This window comes from Nomascus leucogenys, chromosome 5, assembly GCF_006542625.1.
Source record: "Nomascus leucogenys isolate Asia chromosome 5, Asia_NLE_v1, whole genome shotgun sequence".
Lineage (NCBI taxonomy): Eukaryota > Metazoa > Chordata > Mammalia > Primates > Hylobatidae > Nomascus > Nomascus leucogenys.
Genome location: NC_044385.1, coordinates 62,380,866 through 62,401,155, shown reverse-complemented (window position 1 = coordinate 62,401,155; position 20,290 = coordinate 62,380,866). Strand labels below are relative to the sequence as shown.

Below are 20,290 nucleotides of genomic sequence, written 5' to 3'. Positions count from 1 at the left end.
TCTAACTCTAGAGAATATATTCTTAACCACCTTGCTATATGAAATTTTCGGTGAAGGAAGAATTCAGTCAGCTATGGCGAGGTAAGAGAGACATACTGGTCATAATACCTACTCCACATAAATGTTTACCTACATTATTTTCCAAATGGAACCTCCAATTAGAAGAAACACTAGTCATATTAAAGTGCAGCAAGCAATAGCCTAGACAATTTGTTTCCATCACAAAACTTTCTTTAATTGCAGCATATCTGTTCATGCCTGAGAAAATATAAATGCTGAGAGTTTCTAAAAAATAAACTCTACTTTCCTAACTCAATTCTGTTCCTTAAGACTTTTTATTCCAGTAATATAAAGTATGTCTCTAAGGAAACATACCATGGCAGAAAAGTAGTAAGCATTTCTCTACCGCTGAACTTTGACTCTGCTATGTCAGTGGACTGTATCTGAGAATAGGCTGATGACTCACATTCACAGTACAGAGCAACCAAGCAGTTTTATGAATGGAAACAGAACACATGCATTATGTAAAGTTTTAACAAAGGTAACACAAGGGAAAAAAATTCCATAATCAGTTAAAACATTTGGTAATTTACCAACATTAAATTTACCTCTTTGGAGGGGGAAGCGGGAGATGTGAAAATTGTCATCCAATAGGACCATACAAACATAACAAAGAACAGATGGAAAGCCACAAGGTAAACAACGGTCTTTCCTGGTAAATAAAAACAAATAACAGTTCATTGAATCCAGGTGAAAACAGCAAAAAGCATTACATTAAAACACAATAATTGGGTCAGGAGGCCGAATCCAATAAACGATTAAATTAAAATGTACTGAAACATCAAATTTATAAACTTTACTTGCATGAGGAAACATTACTAGATATGAAGAAATATTCTGTTCCTATATTTAAGGATTATCAGTCTGGTTTATAAGATAAGATTTAAGATGAGATTTGATTGTATTAAATTGCTGAAGATTTAAGCTAAAACACTTTCTTCACTCACTGTATTTCAAGTTCTCCAAAAGTTCATTTTAAATGACTTAAAATTATTTAAAACAGAATCTATTACTATGAACATTAAATCCAAGCAACTGTCAACTGAAAGTAAATAAAATAAGTTACCATCACCACAAATGATGAATACATCTGAATAACTCATTCCCTGTATTGTTCAGAAAAAGTACCCTAAATTTCATTCCCCTGTTCAATACAGGCTAACAAGAAAAAGTTTTGGCCATTTTGAATATCTAACATAACTGTTTCGCAAGTAGATTAATGTAACATTCCAACATATTTCAAAAGCTTTTTGTTGTATTCTACATATTTCAAAGAAGCAGTACTGATTTCTTTAAGAAGCAAGAACTATCTACCAGATGCTTAAACTCCTTTTCAGTTTGTAATGCAGCATCATAAACCCACTGAAGATAACAAATACAGACAAGTCTGAAATTCTACTGATTTTTAAAGTTCAGATAAAATGGTCTGAAATTCTACTCACTTTTAAAGTTCAGATAAAATGCTACTCCTTCCACAAAGGTCTTTTCTGTTACTTTCAGAATTCATTACTTCTTCATATTGTACTCTCCAATAATTTGCTTAGATTTCAATTAAAGTACTTATTTCAGTAAAGTTAGCTGCTTAATACTGATGAAGTAATACATGCAAAACACTTAGAAGAATGCCTGGCACACAATAAATCCTCAATAAATACCGACTCTTAATATTACTATTAGTCTTATCCAGGTATTTTAATTATTTTCTGCAAAATTTGGTCCTTTTTGTGCATTCCCTATATCAGTGTTTCTCAATTTTAAGAAGTGATAAAGTGTTCACTGGTCTGCGCTGAAAAAAAAAAAAGAAAAGAAAGACCAAGAACAATGTAAGGAAGCTTTTGTAAAAGCTAACATGTATTCAGTTTGAAGTACTGTCCTTCCTTCGGTCTGAGGTTTATTTTCCTTTGTTTTTGGTTTAAAAATTGCTTGTACTTTTCAAATAAAATAATAATAATAATTTGACAACCCTGTTGCAACCCAACCTTTTCTTTTGAAATTGTACTGGGTTCATGCCTGATCTCAGAGAACAGAAACTGCAGTCACACAGTTGACCAATGCAGAAACCCAGGCCTGAAATGACTCCTTGTATCTCACAGCTTATCAGTACAAATACTAATTCTAGCTCCTAAAATTTCTCTCCAAGTGAACTCATTACTATTTTCATTATTTTTCAATAATTTCAAAATAATTATCATTATTTTCACTGCCAGTGCATAGTTCATAAATTGTTGCCTATGTTCTTTGGATTGCTGCAAAAGCCAATTGGTCTCCTTGCTTCCAATCCATCTCAGTGGTTGATGTAAAATATGCTGCTCATAGTTTCTTTTCCCTTTTGGCTGTGGAATTCCTAAGAAATAATTCCAACCTCATGACCAGTGCACCCTAGTAAAACCGTGGGACTATTGAGTCACCATATTTGACTATAGGTACTCAAATCACCATTCCTATGTACTGAAAGCCAACTAGAAGGCATATAATCTATGCCTTATTTCTAACCCTCACAGTAAGTCTTCTTAGGTATTATTCCAGTTTACAGATGTAAACAGTGAAGCTCAGAGAATTTAATACTTTGCCCAACGTCCAGTTATTAAATGATGAAGCCAGAATTCAAACCCGTATGTTTGACAAAAATCCAAGGTTCTTTTCACTATGTCCTAGCTAAAATTATAGTTTCCTCCACGTTTTAAACCATCATCTTAATGGTCATATTCTACCTCTAAGCCAGTATCTGATGCCAAGATAAAATCGTAACCCTAACTTCCATTTTCAAATGTGCTCTTTTTGTTTCCACTAACATTGATTGTCATACACATTAAAAACTGGTTTCTCAAAATCTGCTTTCTCTATCCTGTCAGTTCCCTTCAGGTTGAACCCCATGGTGTACCCAATGGACTCAGTATCATTGCTTTGGCCAGGTGCAGTGACTCGCGCCTGTATTCCCAGCACTTTGGGAGGCTGGGGCGGGCGGATCACTTGAGGTCAGGAGTTCAAGACCAGCCTGGCCAACATAGTAGAACTCCATCTCTACTAATACAAAAAATTAGCTGGGCGTAGTGGTGCACACTTGTAATCTCAGCTACTTGGTAGGCTGAGGTGGGAGGATCGCCTAAACCTGGGAGGCAAAGGTGGCAGTGAGCCGAGATCGTGCCACTGCACTCTAGCCTGAGTGACAGAGGGAGACTCCATTTCAAAAAAAAAGAAAAAGAAAAAATATATATATGTATATTTTATATATTATATATAATTGCTTCATTTGTTTTTCCTTTGGAAAAGCGTGCAAGAACTTAGTTTCCTACTGCTATGATAACACTGAGACCATTTAACAACCCTGCAATGTTATCTTCACTTTGCTTACTTCCTTTATAAATATTTTTGTCTAGACCCCATATTAAATCAAGCTTGTTGTTCCTCATCTATACACTATCGTATAACTTTGAGATAGATGGTAACTTTGAGATACTTTAAATGTAAAAACAATATACTCTTCATAGTTTTAAAAACATTTAATATAATTTTAGAATATTTCCTTTCTTCATGAAAACAAAAGGAAATGGTTTTGCTTAAAAATATATTCTGTTAAAAAACAGATAAAATAAAGCTCTTAACACAAGACCTAGAATATAGTAAGTACTTAAAAGATGTTATCATTAAATTATAATGAGTAAAGAATAACAGAAAACAATGCTTTTCACTAAATTCAAATTAATGTGATTATCAATAGGCAAACTTCTGGTTACATATACATGCTATTGAACCACTGGTTACAAGTAATATAGGAAGTAAAATCATAGTTAACTGAGAAAATTCAATCAAAGTTGAAAGAAAAACCTGAAACCTATATACCAAACTCTGTGTTCAAAAGTTCAAAAATCACCCGTAACTGAATTTAAAAACAAACAAGCTAACAACAACAAAAGACTGTATTGAAAGACTCTTTGGCCAGGCAACATGGCTCACGCCTGTAATCCCAGCACCTTGGGAGGCCGAGGTGGGCGGATCACGAGGTCAGGAGATCGAGACCATCCTGACTAACACAGTAAAACCCCGTCTCTACTAAAAAAATACAAAAAATTAGCCGGGCGTGGTGGCGGGCGCCTGTAGTCCCAGCTACTCAGGAGGCTAAGGCAGGAGAATGGCGTGAACCTGGGAGGTGGAGCTTGCAGTGAGCCAAGATCGCCACTGCACTCCAGCCTGGGCGACAGAGCGAGACTCTGTCACAAAAAAAAAAAAAAAAAAGACTCTTTGAGAGACATGGTAAAAATAGCCCCAAGAGATAATGATATAAGTTAAAAGTTCTTTTATAAGAACTTCTGAAATTCTTTGCTTTCTATGTCTGTGATTCCAACATACAGGAAACATTTTTGATTTAAAGAAAGAAAATAAGCCAACCAAGATTGAGTCTGCATTTATTCTGTTACCGAGAAATTAAATTTAAAGGTAATTTAAGATTTACATACTTAATGCCTAATTGTTTCCAGTAAGAGGAATTACTATTTATTAATAATTTCTAACTGTTCAAGTATTTTAGAAATCCTCTGGAGTTTTGTATGTCCAATTAAATTTTGTTTAAATTTAATTTCAACAGACTTATGAAATTTGCTTTTATCCCAGTGAAATTTTGAGAAATGATTTTTCCCTCTAGGCACTACCTTTTTTACTTAATTGTTATAAAAACTTTAGCTTCCTTAAACTGGTAATGCAATTTACACATTTACAGTCTGGTTATTTTCTTAAATATCTCTGCATTGTAAAGTGCGATTTTAACAAATACCTAAACGAGAACCATCAATAAAATTCAGACATCATGAAAGCAGAATTGTCTCCTCAACCTAGCTAGTTACTCATATTAAAAAAATCTAAATAAAAAGTTTTGAAGAACATATGAGACAGAAATATTTATATAAATACACAAAGAAGTTTGGGTACTAGGTGTTGCACAAAATAATGTCTACTTTAATTTACATAAATAACACAAAATGAGAACACATGAAATGTCTTGGTCTGGAAATAACCCCATTACTAGATCTCCTTTTAATTACTTAAAATGTAAAGATAGGGATTTTATTTCTAAAAAACAAAAACACATGCATTCATCACTAAGTAAAAAGTATGTTCCAGTTAAAATATCATTAAGCATTAAACTTAAATTGAAACTAAAAGTACCTTACCATTTTCTTCATTTCCAAAAATAGTAACTAGAATAGAAGAAAAAATAGTGAATAAATATACTTTAAACATTTTGTACATAAGTTTTATTTCAGGTTGAATATTCATCTTAACATCATTTTCAAAAAAATAAACTTTAGTTATAAATTGTAGACTAATGCAAAGCCAAAATTGCACTTAAAAAACTCCAAAACCATTAAAATGCTAAAATCCAAATTCTTTATCATTAACACTACAGTCACACTAAATGTTTTCAGAACTTTATTAATTTTAAGTGTATCAACATGGTTATAGCTGCAATGCTTTCTTTAGCTCTTTCCTTAATGATATCTGCAGAATGAACAGAACTGTCTTCTATGACCCCCATAACTTATTTGTTAGTCTGTGATGTACTCTTATCAACCTCTTTGTGAATCTATACTCAAGACAAATGTATTTTTCTAAAGAAAAAAGTAGAAGAACTTACCCTGCTAATTTTTAGTGTTTTTTTTCCTCTGAATAATCAAATACTGAAGAAGTCAGACTACGCACAGAAAAGGTAATTCAGTGTCTACCTCTCGTATGTTTTCTTCCATCTTGTATTACTATTGTGATGAATAAAGCCAACAACCACTTCAGTCCACCAATCCTGAACCCTGCGAACTGCTATTTACTCTTTCTTCCTGGATAATCCAATGGCCTCGAGTCCTGTTGGTTCTACTATCAAAGTCTCTTTATAATCTGTCACCTATTTTTCAATCCCTCCCCACTGTCTTCCTCAAATGCAACAGCTTAAGGCATCTTCCTACAGTCAGTGTAACACACCACCACCACTAGCAAATCTGATGAATACTCTTCGATACCTGTGAGTCACTTTCAGAATGAAGTCCAAAATCTTCAGGGTAGCAAACACTACAAGCCCTCTGTAATCTACAATCTGTCTATCTCTCTAGTTTCTTCCTTCTTTTTTTTTTTTTTCTTTTTGAGACATGGTGTAGCTCTGCCGCCCAGCCTGGAGTGCAGTGGCACAATCTTGGCTCACTGCAACCTCCACCTCCCAGGTTCAAGTGATTCTCCTGCCTCAGCCTCCAGAGTAGCTGGGATTACAGGTGCATGCCACCACGCCTGGCTAATTTTTGTATTTTTAGTAGAGACAGGTTTGCACCATGTTGGCCAGGCTGGTCTTGAACTACTGACTTCAAGTGAATCCGCCCGCCTCAGCCTCCCAAAGTGTTGGAATTACAGGCATGAGCCACCGTGCCAGGCCCTCTCTAGTGTCTTCTGTCATTTGCCCATATTTCTGGTCTGATTATTCTAAACGAATCGTGGTTTCCCAAATGCATCAAGCTGTTTCATATGTGCCATGTACCTTGTCTATTCATCCTTCAAGGCCCGTTTTGAATACTAGCTCCTTTGTAAAGCCTTCCTGAGTCCCTCTTTAGGCAGAGTAGATAACTCCTTTATATCACCACTGATCACTCTTCCATCTTTACCACACCATCTCATTTTTCTTTTTTTCTATTTTTTCAATTACTTGTCAATATGTCTGTCTCACCTTACTGGAATAAATGCTCCTTGAAGTGTGGAATCATGTCTTAGAATAGTAACAACCCTGCAAGTTATCATTAGCTCCATTTTACAGATAAGTAAACTAAGGCTCAAAACAATTAAATGACCTTCCTAAGGTCACAGAGCTAGTATATGTAGTATAGATGGGATTTGAACTAAAAGTCTGTTCAGACTACTGGTAAGGATGAAAACTTGGTAATACACTGTGTTATTACCCTCCTCCCAAGTAGATAATCTGAATTTAAAATAACATCTAGCTAACAGTTTCCAGTGGTTGTCTCTTCCAGCTTCTCATTAAGATATTCAGGGAACAATAAAACTGCTTCATATAAAAACAAAGCTAGGCTGGGCACGGTGGCTCACACCTGTAATCTCAGCACGTTGGGAGGCTGAGATGGGCGGATCCCTTGAGGTCAGGAATTCGAGACCAGCCTGGCCAACATGGTGAAACCCCGTCTGTACTAAAAAATGCAAAAATTAGCCAGGTGTGGTGGCATGCACCTATAGTCCCACCTACTCGGGAGGCTGAGGCAAGAGAATCACTTGAACCTAGGGGGCAGAGGTTGCAGTGAGCCAAGATTGCACACTGCACTCCAGCCTGGACAACAGAACTAGACTCTGTTTAAAAAAAAAAAAAAAAAAAAAAAAACACCAAACCAACAATGGCTAGAATCACTTCTTCACAGAGGACTTTCTTGACCACAGAATGGGTTAAATAAATCTCGGTATATATTCCCACAACACTTTATACTTTCCCTTTCATAACACCCGTGACACTTGTAATTACTGGTTTACAGTTCATAGTTCCTCCTAGGTTTTTTTCCTGGAGGTAGAGGACATGACTTTTTCACCAGCATCTGAAACAGGGTACGGCATGGAACAAGCTCTCAATATTTGCTACTGGCACCTCTAACTACAGAGACAAAGACATGGCTGGGAACAGCAATCTGCAGAACCTCTCACAGTGAGACAAAGCTATTCCTTTTTATGGGGATCCCAAAATATTTTTTCTTTTTTGTTTTTTCTTTTGTTTTTGAGACAGAGTTTTGTTCTGTCACCCAGGCTGGAGTGAAGTGGCGCAATCTTGGCTCACTGCAGGCTCCGCCCCCCGGGGTTCACGCCATTCTCCTGCCTCAGCCTCCTAAGTAGCTGGGACTACAGGCGCCCGCCATCTCGCCCGGCTAATTTTTTGTATTTTTAGTAGAGACGGGGTTTCACTGTGTCAGCCAGGATGGTCTCGATCTCCTGACCTTGTGATCTGCCCGCTTCGGCCTCCCAAAGTGCTGGGATTACAGGCATGAGCCACCGCGCCTGGCCTACAACTGTCAACTTTCAACCTTGATGGGCCAGTTATATGCTGGATATAGAATTCTGGGTTGACAGTTCTTTTCATTCAGTACTTTAAATATGTACTACTTCCTTCTAAATTCCATGGTTTCTGATGACAAATCTGCTGTTATTCTGTTTTTCCCCTATAGGTAAAGTGTCCTCACTGTTTTCAAGACTTTATATTTAGTTGTCAGAAATTTGGTTATAATGTATGTTGGAGTGGATTTCTTTGGGATTTTCCTGTTCAGAGTTTGCTGAACTTCTTGAGTTCTTCTTGAATACATCCTTTGCCAAGTTTGAAAATTTTAAGCTATCATTTCTCCTCCCCTGGGACTCTGATGGTACAAATATTAGAACTTCTAAAAATAGTCCCACAAGTCCCTGATGATTTGTTCATTTTTATTTTTCAGTACATTTTCTCTCTTTTGTTCAGATTGGGTAATTTCTAATGTTTTATCTTGAAGTTCATTCACTTTTTTTCCTCTGCCCTCTCCATTCTGCTGTTCAGTTGACTTTTTAAAATTTTGGCTATTGTATTTTCAGTTTAAAAATCTCCATCTGGTTCTTTATATATTCTATTTCTTTGATGAAAATTCTATTTTTTCATGATTCAATTGCAAATTGAATCATTTTAAAGATAGCTGCATTAAAGTCCTTGTCGAGTAATTCCAACATCTGTGTCTTTTTGCTTTTAGTATCTATTGTCTTTTCTCATTTAAATTAGTTTTCCTGGCTCTTGGTAGGATGGATGGTTTTCAATTCTATCCTGAAATGTTTTAGTATTATGCTGAGACTCTAGATCTTATTTAAATTTGTTTTTGCAGGCCTCGTCTGACTCCATGCAGTGAGAGATGTGGGAGCACCACCTTGTTGCCATCAGGTGGGAGTCCAAGTCCCAGCTCCCCGCTAGGCTTCTGCACACATATCTTGGCTGAGAAGGGTAGAGGTGCCTCCTTAGTGCTTCCCAAATAGCCTCCATTGACACCATGAGAGGGAACTTGTTACTGTTTGGGGTGGGGGGATGAAAGGGACACATCATTACTGCCCAGTGGGAATGAAAATCTAGGCTCCTGACTAGGGCTTCACCTTTTCTGATACTCTCTCAGCAGGAATGTTGGGGAAGAGACACAGGAGGGGTGTCTTGTTGCAGCTGGGCAAGCAGGGGAAGTCTTAAGCTCAATACTCAGTCTTTGCTGGTGAGAGTGGGGGATGGAGCATAGTTTGTCTATTGTTTTTGGCTAGAGTAGGGCAGTTATTGTCTACAAGTTTTCTGTCTTACTAGGTTGTCCCTTTCCTGGCTTGACTAATAAAAATGGTCTTTTCTCGGGTTTGTTTTGGTCTGTATTCATTGGTGTTTCCAGGTTGACAGCTTCTCTGGCACATATATGAAGAAAAAAAATCTAGGGAACACACCACCATATTATTCCTCAGGTGGCAAGGTCCCTAGCTGATCTGGCTTCTTCTTGCTACCTTTCAGAGTCTTCTCAGGTTTGTTTTCTGTACATTTTCCAGGGATTTTAGCTGTAATTACTAAGAAAAGGAAGAAGAGTCTTTATTTCATCTTGTCTCAGAACTGGAAGTCCCTGCTTGTCCTTTTACTGCCGAATAGCATTCTGTCATATGGAGGTACGACAACTTTATCCATTGATCAGTTCATAGACATTTGAGTGATTTCACCTTTTTGTCTATTATGATTACTCGTGTATTCACCAAGCCTTTGCGTGGACATAATATTTTTGTATTAGTCCATTTTCACGCCGGTGATAAAGACATACCCGACACTAGGAAGAAAAAGAGGTTTAATTGGACTTACGGTTCCACATGGCTGGGGAGGCCTCAGAATTATGGCTGGAGGCAAAAGGCACTTTTTACACAGTGGAGGCAAGAGAAAATGAGGATGCAGAAGCAGAAACCCCTGATAAAACCATCAGATCTCTCGAGACTCATTCACTACCACGAGAACAGTATGGGGGAAACCACCCTCATGATTCAAATTATCTCCCACTGGGTCCCTCCCACAACACAGGGGAATTATGGGAGTACAATTCAAGATGAGATTTGGATGGGGACACAGCCAAACAGTATCAATTTTCATTATTTAAGTAAATATCTAAAAATGGGATTGCTGGGTCTAATGTTAAATGTGTGCTTAACTTTACCAGGAACGGCCAAACTGTTTTCAAAGTGGCTGTATTTGGCACAAAGTGTTTGGCACTTCCACTTACAACGGATCAGAGTTATAGTTGCTCCACATCCTCACCAATACTTAGAATTGACAATTTTTAAAATTTAGCTGTTCTAAAAAATATGCAGTGGTATCTTCATTTTACTTTTGTGTTTTTCGAATAACTACAGCATCTTTTCATGTGTTTATTAACAATCACTATCCCTTATTTGTGAAGTTATATGTTCAATGGTGCCCGTCTTTTAACTTATTGGGTCATGAGTTCTTTATATATTCTGGATACAAATCTTGATACGTGTGTGCCAATATTTTCTCCTAGTCCATAACTTGTCTCTTTATATTTTTTAACAGTGTCTTTTGAAGAGCACAAACTCTTAATTTTGATGAAGTCTTAATTTATCAATTTTTTTCTTTTATCATTCATGCCTGGGAAATCTTTGCCAACCTATGAAAGTCACAGTTTCTCATATGCTTTCTTCTAGAAGTTTTATAGGTCTTATATTTAGGTCTGTAATATATTTCATTTTATATCATTTCATATTTTTTATTATTTTTGAGACAGAGTCTTGCTCTCATTTTATTTCATATTTTATTTTATTATTTTTGAGACAGAGTCTCGCTCTGTCACCCAGGCTGGAGTGCAGTGGTGCGATTTCAGCTCACTAAAACCTCTACTTCCCAGTTCAAGCCATTTTCCTGCCTCAGCCTCCCAAGTAACTGGGACTAAAGGCATGCACCATAATGTCCCACTACTTTTCTTTTTTTTTTTTTTTTGAGACGGAGTCTCGCTCTGTAGCCCAGGCTGGTGTGCAGTGGCGTGATCTTGGCTCACTACAAGCTCCGCCTCCTGGGTTCACACCATTCTCCTGCCTCAGCCTCCCAAGTAGCTGGGAATACAGGCGCCCATGACCATGCCTAATTTTTTTTGTATTTTTTGGTAGAGATGGGGTTTCACCATGTTAGCCTAGGTGGTCTTGATCTCCTGACCTCATGATCCACCTGCCTCGGCCTCCCAAAGTGCTGGGATTACAGGCATGAGCCACCTCTACTGGCCAATTTTTTTGTATTTTTAATAGAGATAGGGTTTCACCATGTTGGCCAGGCTTGTCTTGAACTCCTGACCTCAACTGATCTGCCTGCTATGGCCTCCCAAAGTGCTGGGATTACAGGTGTGACCCACCATGCCCGGCCATGTAATCCATTTTAAAAGTTGATACTTTGTATATGGTACAGGTAAAGGTTGAGGTTAATTTTTTTTACATATGAATGGCGAATAGTTCTTACAGTGTTAGTTGAAATAACTATTTGTTCTTCATTAAATTAACTTGGAATTTTTTTACGGGAATCAAATGACTATACGTGTAAGGGTTTATTTCTGAACTCTATTTTGTTCCACTGATCTATATGTCCATTCTTACTCAGATACTGCAGTCTTGATTACATATAGCTTTCAGTAAATCTTGAAATCAGATAGTATGAGTCCTCCAAATTATTATTTTTCAAAAGTATTTTGGCTATTTTAGGTTTGCATTTCCATGTAAATATTTACTGATTTTTACCTTTTTTAGAGACAGGATTTTGCTGTATTGCCCAGGCTAGTCTCAAACTCCTGGGCTCAAGCAATCTGTCTGTCTCAGCCTCCCAAATAGCTAGGACTATAGGCCTCCTAAGTAGCTAGACAGTTTGCATGCCATTGTGTCTGGCCCATGTAAATTTTAAACTCATCTTATTGATTTCCTTAAAAAAATATTCAAACAAGGCCAGGCACGGTGGCTCATGCCTGTAATCCCAGCACTTTGGGAGGCTGAGGCAAGCGGATCATGAGGTCAGGAGATCGAGACCATCCTGGCTAACACGGTGAAACCCCGTCTCTACTAAAAATACAAAAAATTAGCCAGGCGTGGTGGTGGGCGCCTGTAGTCCCAGCTACTCAGGAGGCTGAGGCAGGAGAATGGTGTGAACCTGGAAGGCGGAGCTTGCAGTGAGCCGAGATCACTCCACTGCACTCCAGCCTCGGCGACAGAGCAAGACTCCATCTGGTGGGGGTGGGGGGCAGGAATTCACAAACAAAAATCTGCCTGGTTTTGTTTTTTGTTTGTTTGTTCTGGCAGATCCAGTACTGGCTGATGCCTGGATTTTGACTGGCTAAACTTACAGATCAATTTGGGGAGAACTAATGTCTTTGAAATATTGTCTTACAGCCCATGACCATGGCGTAGCTCTCCATTTTAGATTTTCTCTATCACACAGAACCTTGCACATATTTTGTTAGAGTTATCCCTAAAATATTTCATGTTTTTGATGCTATTATAAACAGCATTTCTAAAAATTCCAATTTTAATTACTCATTGCTATAGGATACTATTTAGAAATATGTTTTAGTTTTGTTTACAGACCTTGTATGATGGCTAAATTCACTTATCGGTTCTAGTAGCTTGTTTGCAGTTTCTTTGGGATTTTCTACATAAATGACTAGTCTGGTAATCAACAGGGTTTGTTTTCCTTTCCTACGTGTGTGTGCACGCGCGCATACCATTTTAAAAGGAAGATTAAATACCTGATAAGTTGATACTGATATTTCGAATTAAAATTAAAGTCTACAGGGTTTTTACTTAACATCTTCTATCTCACATTTGTATCTCCTTTTTCCATGGAGAATTCTGGTTCTCAAGGACACAAGGGATGAAGAATTAGAATATCCCATATTGCTTACCCAATAATCTCAAGATAATGACACCAATAACACTGTCAGTAATACAATTACTTAAAAGTTTGAATAAGTTTTTCACATATTCTCTCTCCTTTCTCTAGTAGTTGTGCTGAACCTACATTGTTAAAGCATATAGTATCCATTTCAAACATTATTCCTCATTTAGTCTTAGTCTTGGGTCCACAAGAAAATAAATATTTAATGTTCATATTAGAGTTTAATTTGTATCTCTGCAGTCAATTTGGTTGTCTGAAGTTCATTGTCATTCTCTAGCAAACTAGTTTTGCTACAGATACTGTTCATGTTCTGTTCTTATGCAGTGATTTGGAGTGACTCAAAAATAATGCACTATTACCATCATCTTCCCTAAATCCATATGATGATGACTTTTTGAAAAGATCAGGCCAGATGTCTTGTGAAATGTCCTACAAATTCTAGAAATCACTACCCATTAGCACACAGAGACATCCTTTTTTTTTTTAAAGCACTGCACAATATTCCATTGTGTGGATATTCCAGTTATACAATCAGCCTTCTATTGATGGGCATCTGTGTTGTCTCCAATCCTTTGCTACTACAGTGTTGCAACAAATAACCTTGTGCATGTGTTATTTGTGGAAGTTTATCTTCAGTATAGATTCCTAACAGTGGGATTACTGAACCAAAAGTAAATCTGTCCACCATGTCTTTAGCTTTTTGCAAAAACCCTTTTATACGGGTTGTACCATTTTATACTTCTACCAGCAATGAATGAAACTGACTGTTTCTCTGCAGTCTACTCAATGAAGTTTTCAATCTTTTGGTATGGCAGGGTAACTTCACCTCGTATTTATCTTATAAGTGAGGGTCAGTATCTTTTCTTATGCTTATGTGTCACTTCCATTTTTTTTTTCCTGTGAAACATCTGCTTATTTTTTTGTTTGTTTGTTTTTTCTATTGGGCTTGGTGATTCTGAGATGTTACAGGCTTTCCTCATTGCCTTAAGATCATCCACCCATATTTTCTTCTAATGTTTGAATGTTTCCATTTTTTATATTCATTCTTGGTCCCTGTTGAAGTGACCAATTCCAGGGGCAGGAAAAGTATCAAACAATGCTGAAATATGTTGCCAGAAAGAAAGGAAGTACTAAAAAAACAATAAGGACACATCAAAGCATACAGAAACAAGATGGAAACGGCTCCTACTGGCCAAATCTGGGACAAACTGAACAATAAAATAAATGTTAGATTATAATTCACAAAATAGAACTTGCCGGTGCATGCTGATATATGTGAGTGAATCAATAAATAAGTAAATGGGAGAAGGATAATCTCTTCCATACAGTAGAATTCCAACTAGTAAATGTAGCAGAAATCGTGGAATTAGAAAACCACCATTTGGCAACCAGCACAATAATAACTGTTTCAAGCAAGAATTCTCAATAGATGCTAAAAGGAGTAAGTGAAAGTAATAACAAACAGATTATTCACAGGGTTTCAAAATGTCTCCCAGTAAGAAATGACTCAGGTTGGGTTCTCTGGAATCAGATGCTAAGACAGAGTTTGGGGTGCAATGTATTTACTAGGGACCAGCATATGTGAAAGGAAGGGGGAAGAGGTATAATTGGGCTAAGGGAGCAATCTCACTGCAATGTAGGCCTAGCTTCAGCAACCGGCAGGGAGCTCTGAAGTGGGCAGTCCCACCCCACCTCACTCAGGCATTGTGTGCACGCTGCACCAGGAAGGGTGTGACCTTTGGTGATATGAGTCATGCTGAAAGTGCTGGAAGCTATCTGCTGACTGCACTGACCAAAACTGAGCAACAAGTCCTTCCTCAAAAAGGAATCCGAGTGATGTGGTGGTCTAACAGAATATTAATTACAAAGAAAAACTGTACCTTTATAGAATGGAGAAACATAGCACACACTACCTTAGGTGTTGATCAACATTAACGATCCCCAAAATGTTATCATGACACAGCATTACTTCTGTGATATTCTTGCTGAAAATACATATAGGCACATCTCACCTCAAAAGGTGCTTCGATTTATTGTGCTTTGCAGACATTATGTTTTTTACAAATCGAAGGTTGTGGCAACTCTGCGTTAAGCAAGTCTATCCGTGCTATTTTTCCAACACTTCGTGCTCACTTTGTGTCTCCGTGTCACATTTTGGTTAATTCTCACATTATTTCAACCTTTTTCATTATCATAATATCTGCTCTAGTGCTCTGTGATCAGTGATCTGTGAGGTTACTATTGTAATTGTTTTGGAGTACCACCAACTGCATCCATATACGATGGAAAACTTAATAAACGTAGTGTTTCTACCACTCCACTGACCAGACATTCCTCTATCTCTCTCCATCTCCTTGGGCCTCCCTATTCCCGGAGACATAACAATACTGCAATCAAGCCAATTAATAATCCTACAATGGCTTCTAAGTGTTCAAGTGAAAGGAAGAGTCACACACCTGTCACTTTAGATCAACAGCTAGAAATGACTAAGCTTAGTGAGAAAGACATGTTAAAAACCAAGACAGGCTAAACGCTAGGCCTCTTGGGCCAAAGTTAGCCAACTTGTGAATGCCAAGGAAAAGCTCTTGAAGAAAATTAAAATTAACTTTGGCTCACATTGTGTACATGTACCCTAGAACTTAAAGTATAATAAAAAAATTAATTAATTTAAAAAAAGTACTCTCCAGTGAATAGATGAATAAGAAAGTGCAACAAGGCTGATACAAAAAAAGTTTGAGTTTTCTAGACAGAGAATCAAACCAGCCACAACATTCCCTTAAGCCAAAGCCTAATTCAGAGCAAAGTCCTAACTCTCTTTAATTTTGTGAAGGCTGAGAGAGATGAAAAAGCTGCAGGAGAAAAGTCTTAAGCTAGCAGAAGTTGATTTATGAGGTTTAAGGAAATAAGCCATCTCCATAACATAAAAGTACAGGACGAAGCAACAAGTTTTTATGTAAAAGCTGCAGCAAGTTATTCAGAAGATCTAGCTGAGATAATTGATGAAGGTAACTGTATTAGTCCATTTTCACACTGTGAAATTCGGGTGGGGCACAGAGCCACACCCTATCAGTGGGTACACTAAATAACAGATGCTTGCTGTAGGTGAAACAGCCTTTTATTGGAAGAAGAGGTCACCTAGAACTTTCCTAGCCAGAGAGAGGAAGTCAATGTCCAGCTTCAAAGAATAGGCAGACTCTTCTCAGGAACTAATGTAGATGGGGACTTTAAGTTGAAGCCAAAGCTCATTTACCGTTCCAAAAACCCTAGGGCTCTGAAGAATTATGCTAAATCTACTCTGCCTATGCTCTAGAAATGGAACAACAAAACCTGGGTGATAGCACATCTGTTTACAGTATGCTTTATTGATTTTTTTTTTTTTTTTTTTGAGATGGAGTCTCACACTGTCGCCCAGGCTGGAGTGCAGTGGCACAATCTCAGCTCACTGCAACCTCCACCTCCTGGTCACGCCGTTCTCCTGCTTCAGCCTCCTGAGTAGCTGGGACCACAGGCACCCGCCACCACGCCTGGCTAATTTTTTGTATTTTTAGTAGAGACGGGTTTCACCATGTTAGCCAGGATGGTCTCAATCTCCTGACCTCCTGATCCGCCCGCCTCCGCCTCCCAAAGTTCTGGGATTACAGGCGTGAGTCACCGCACCCAGCAGCTTTATTGAATATTTTAAGCCCATTGTTGAGACCTACTGCTCAGAAAAAAGATTCCTTTCAAAATATTACTGCTCATTGAAAATGCACCTTGTCACCCAAGGGCTCTGATGGAGATGTACAAGGAATTCATGTTGTTTTTATGCCTGCTAACACATCCATTCTGCAGCCCATGGATCAAGGAGTCATTTCAACTTTCAAGTCTTATTATTTATTTAAGAAATACATTTCATAAGGCTATCAATGCCACAGTGATTCCTCTGATGATCTAGGCAAAGTACATTGATCACCTTCTGGAAAAGAGTCATCATTTCTAGATGCCATTAAGAACACTCGTTTTTCATGGGAGGAGGTCAAAATATCAACATTAACAGGGGCACAGAAGAAGCTGATTCCAGTCCAAGATCATGGATGACGCTTAACAGCTCAAGACTTCAGTGGAGGAAGGGACTGCAGATGTGGTGAAAACAGCAAGAGAAGTAGAATAAGAAACAGAGCCTGAAGATGTGATGGAATTGCTGCAACCTCATGATAAAACTTGAACAGATGAGGAGTTGCTTTTTATGGAGGAGAAAAGAAAATGGTTTTTTTGACATGGCATCTATACCTGGTGAAGATACTGTGAACACTGATGAAATGACAAAAACGATTTAGAATATTACATAAACTTAGTTGATAAAGTATCAGCAGGGTTTGAGAGGACTGACTCCAATTTCTGAAAGAAGTTCTACTGTGAGTAAAATGCTATCAAACAGCATCACATGCTACAGAAAAATATTGTGAAAGGAAAAGTCAACAGATGTGGCAAACTTCGTTCTTGTCTTGTTTTGAGAAATTGCCACAGCTACCCCAGCCTTCAGCAACCACCTCCCTGATCAGCCAACAGCCATCATCATCGAGGCAAGACCTTTCACCAGCAAAAAGATCAAGACTTGCTGAAGGCTTAGGTGATTGCTAATTGCTAGCATTTTTTAGCAAAAAGCATTTTTTAAAGACATAATGCTATTGCACACTTAACAGACTACAGTATAGGGTGAACATAACTTTTATATGCAGTAGGAAACCAAAAAATTGTGTGACTTGCTTTATTTTGATATTTGCTTTATTGTGGTGGTATGAAATCAAACCTGCAATTTTCCCACCAAGGCATGCCTGCAATTCTCTGAATCTAATCATGAGGAAAGATCAGATAAACCTAAATTGAGGAACATTTAAAAAATAAACCTTGGCCGAGTGCAGTGGCTCACGCCTGTAATCCCAACACGTAAGGAGGCTGAGGCAAGAGGATCGCTTGAGCCCAGGAACTTGAGACCAGTTTGGGCAACATAGTGGGACCCTGTTTCTACAAAAATTTCAAATATTAGCCAGGCATGGTGGCATATGCCTGTGGTCTCAGCTACTAAAGAGGCTGAGGCAGGAGGATTGCCCGAGCCCAGGAGGTCTAGGCTGCAGTGAGCCGCGAACACACCACTGCACTCCAGCCTGCACTCTGCACTGCAACAGAGTGATAACAGAGTGATACTCTGTCTCAAAACAAAACAAAACAAAGTAAAACAAACCTGTACTCTTAAAAAACCACGATTATGAAATAAAGACTGAAGAACTCTTCCAAATATAAGGACACTAAAGAGACATGACATCTGCAATGTGTGATCCTAGACTGAACTGTGGAGCAGAACAAGGAACTGAGTGGACAAATGAAGTCTGAATAGGCCTACAGATTAAAGAGTAGTATTTAATCAATACTAATTTATTGATTTTAATAACTGCACTCTGGTTATATAATATTCTAATTCCCAGGCATGGTGGCTCATGCCTGTAATACCAGCAATATGGGAGGCTGAGGCAGGTGGATCACCTGAGGTCACAAGTTCAATACCAGCCTGGCCAACATGGTGAAACCCCATCTCTACTAAAAATACAAAAATTAGCTAGGTGTGGTGGCATGTGCCTGTAATCCCAGCTACTCGAGAGGCTGAGGCACGAGAATTGCTCAAACCCAGGAGGCAGAGGTTTCAGTGAGCCAAGATTGCGCCACGGCACTCCACCGTGGGCGACAGAGTAAGACTGTTTCTCAGGAAAAAAAAAAGACATTGTTCTTGTTCTTAGGAAATAAAGGTAAACATAGGTAAAGGGGCATTACCTCTACAACTTACTCTCATACATTTCAGAGAGAGAATGAATGAATGAATGAATGACAAAGCACATATGACAAATAGTAACACTTAGAAAATGTGGGTGAAGGTTATGTGACAATTGTTTGTACTGTTTTTCAAAAGTCAAATTATTTTAAAATAAAAAGTTAAAAATATAAGATCCGCCAGGTGGAGTGGCTCAACGCCTGTAATCCCAGCACTTTGGGAGGCCGAGGAGGGTGGACCACCTGAGGTCAGGAGTTTGAGACCAGCTTGGCCAACATGGTGAAACCCTGTCTCTACTAAAAATACAAAAATTAGCCAGGTATGGTGGCACACGCCTGTAGTCCGAGCTACTTGAGAGGCTGAGGCAGGAGAATCACTTCAATCCGGGAGGCTGAGGTTGCAGCGAGCCGAGATCATGCCATTGCACTCCAGCCTGGGTGACAAGAGCAAAATTCTGTCTCAAAAACAAAAAGTGTGTGTGTGTGTGTGTGTGTGTGTGTGTATGACAAAAGAAAGATTTTATCCATTTGAGTTTATACTAAAACATAGCATGAGGTATGGACCTGATTTTACTCTTAGAAAATACGTATCCAGTTGTCCCATCTTTTCCTCTGTAATTTGATGTACTATTTTTACAATATTCTAAATTTCTTTAATTAGTCTATTTCTGGACATTATATACTGTTCCATTAGTCAATACATCTGTCCATGCACCATACCACACAGTTTAAAAAAAACAGAGAGAGAGACTATTTTTTAGAGTAGTTTTAAGTTCACAGCAAAATTGGGCAGAAAGTAGAAAGTTCTCATATACTTCCTGCCTCCCCAGTTTTAATTATAAGGCTTTTTGGTTTAAAATCTGGGGGATTTCCCCTACTTATTGCTCTTATTTTTCAGAGACTTCCTGGTTGCTTATTCTTTCTTATTTTTCCATAAGACCTCTGGTATCAACTTGTCTAGCACCAGAAACAAAAAAATGTTTACTGGGATTAGAGTTCATTTATACATTAACTGGGGGAGAACTGGCATCTTTATAATGTTGAATTATTCTGTCTATGAACATAAAGTATGAAACGTCTTTCCATTTGTTCAAGTCACATTTTGGGTCTTTTAAGAATGTTTTCCTCTTGCGAATGTGACATTTTTCTTGTTTTTTTCCTAAGGTATTTTCTCTTTTTGATGTTACCGGATATGGACAATTGTCTTCCACTCTATGTTCTTTTCTTTTCTTTTGAGACGGAGTCTCACACTGTCGCCCAGGCTGGAGTGCAGTGGCGCGATCTCCACTTACTGCAAGCTCTGCCTCCTGGGTTCACGCCATTCTCTTGCCTCAGCCTCCCGAGTAGCTGGGACTACAGGCGCCCCCCACCACGCCCGGCTAATTTTTTTTTTTTTTTTTTTTTTTTTTTTATTAGAGACAGGGTTTTACCATGTTAGCCAGGATGGTCTTGATCTCCTGACCTCATGATCCGCCCAACTCGGCCTCCCAAAGTGCT

General features: G+C 38.2%; 1 protein-coding gene across 9 annotated transcripts in view; it reads right to left on the bottom strand.

The window, feature by feature from the left end:
- ZDHHC20 (zinc finger DHHC-type containing 20) overlaps positions 1-20,290 on the bottom strand; it is an 83,818-nt gene that overhangs the window by 47,751 nt on the left and 15,777 nt on the right. For all 9 annotated transcript variants that reach the window (XR_004030135.1, XR_001115741.2, XM_030813251.1 and 6 more), the window contains exons 2-3: positions 5,226-5,252; positions 609-712 (exon numbers count right to left, since the gene is read on the bottom strand). Coding sequence is in view for 7 of the 9 variants with exons in the window: in XM_030813251.1 (XP_030669111.1) it covers positions 609-712; positions 5,226-5,252 (131 nt within the window). In the remaining 2 variants the exon portion in view is untranslated. The remainder of the gene's footprint in view (positions 1-608; positions 713-5,225; positions 5,253-20,290) is intronic.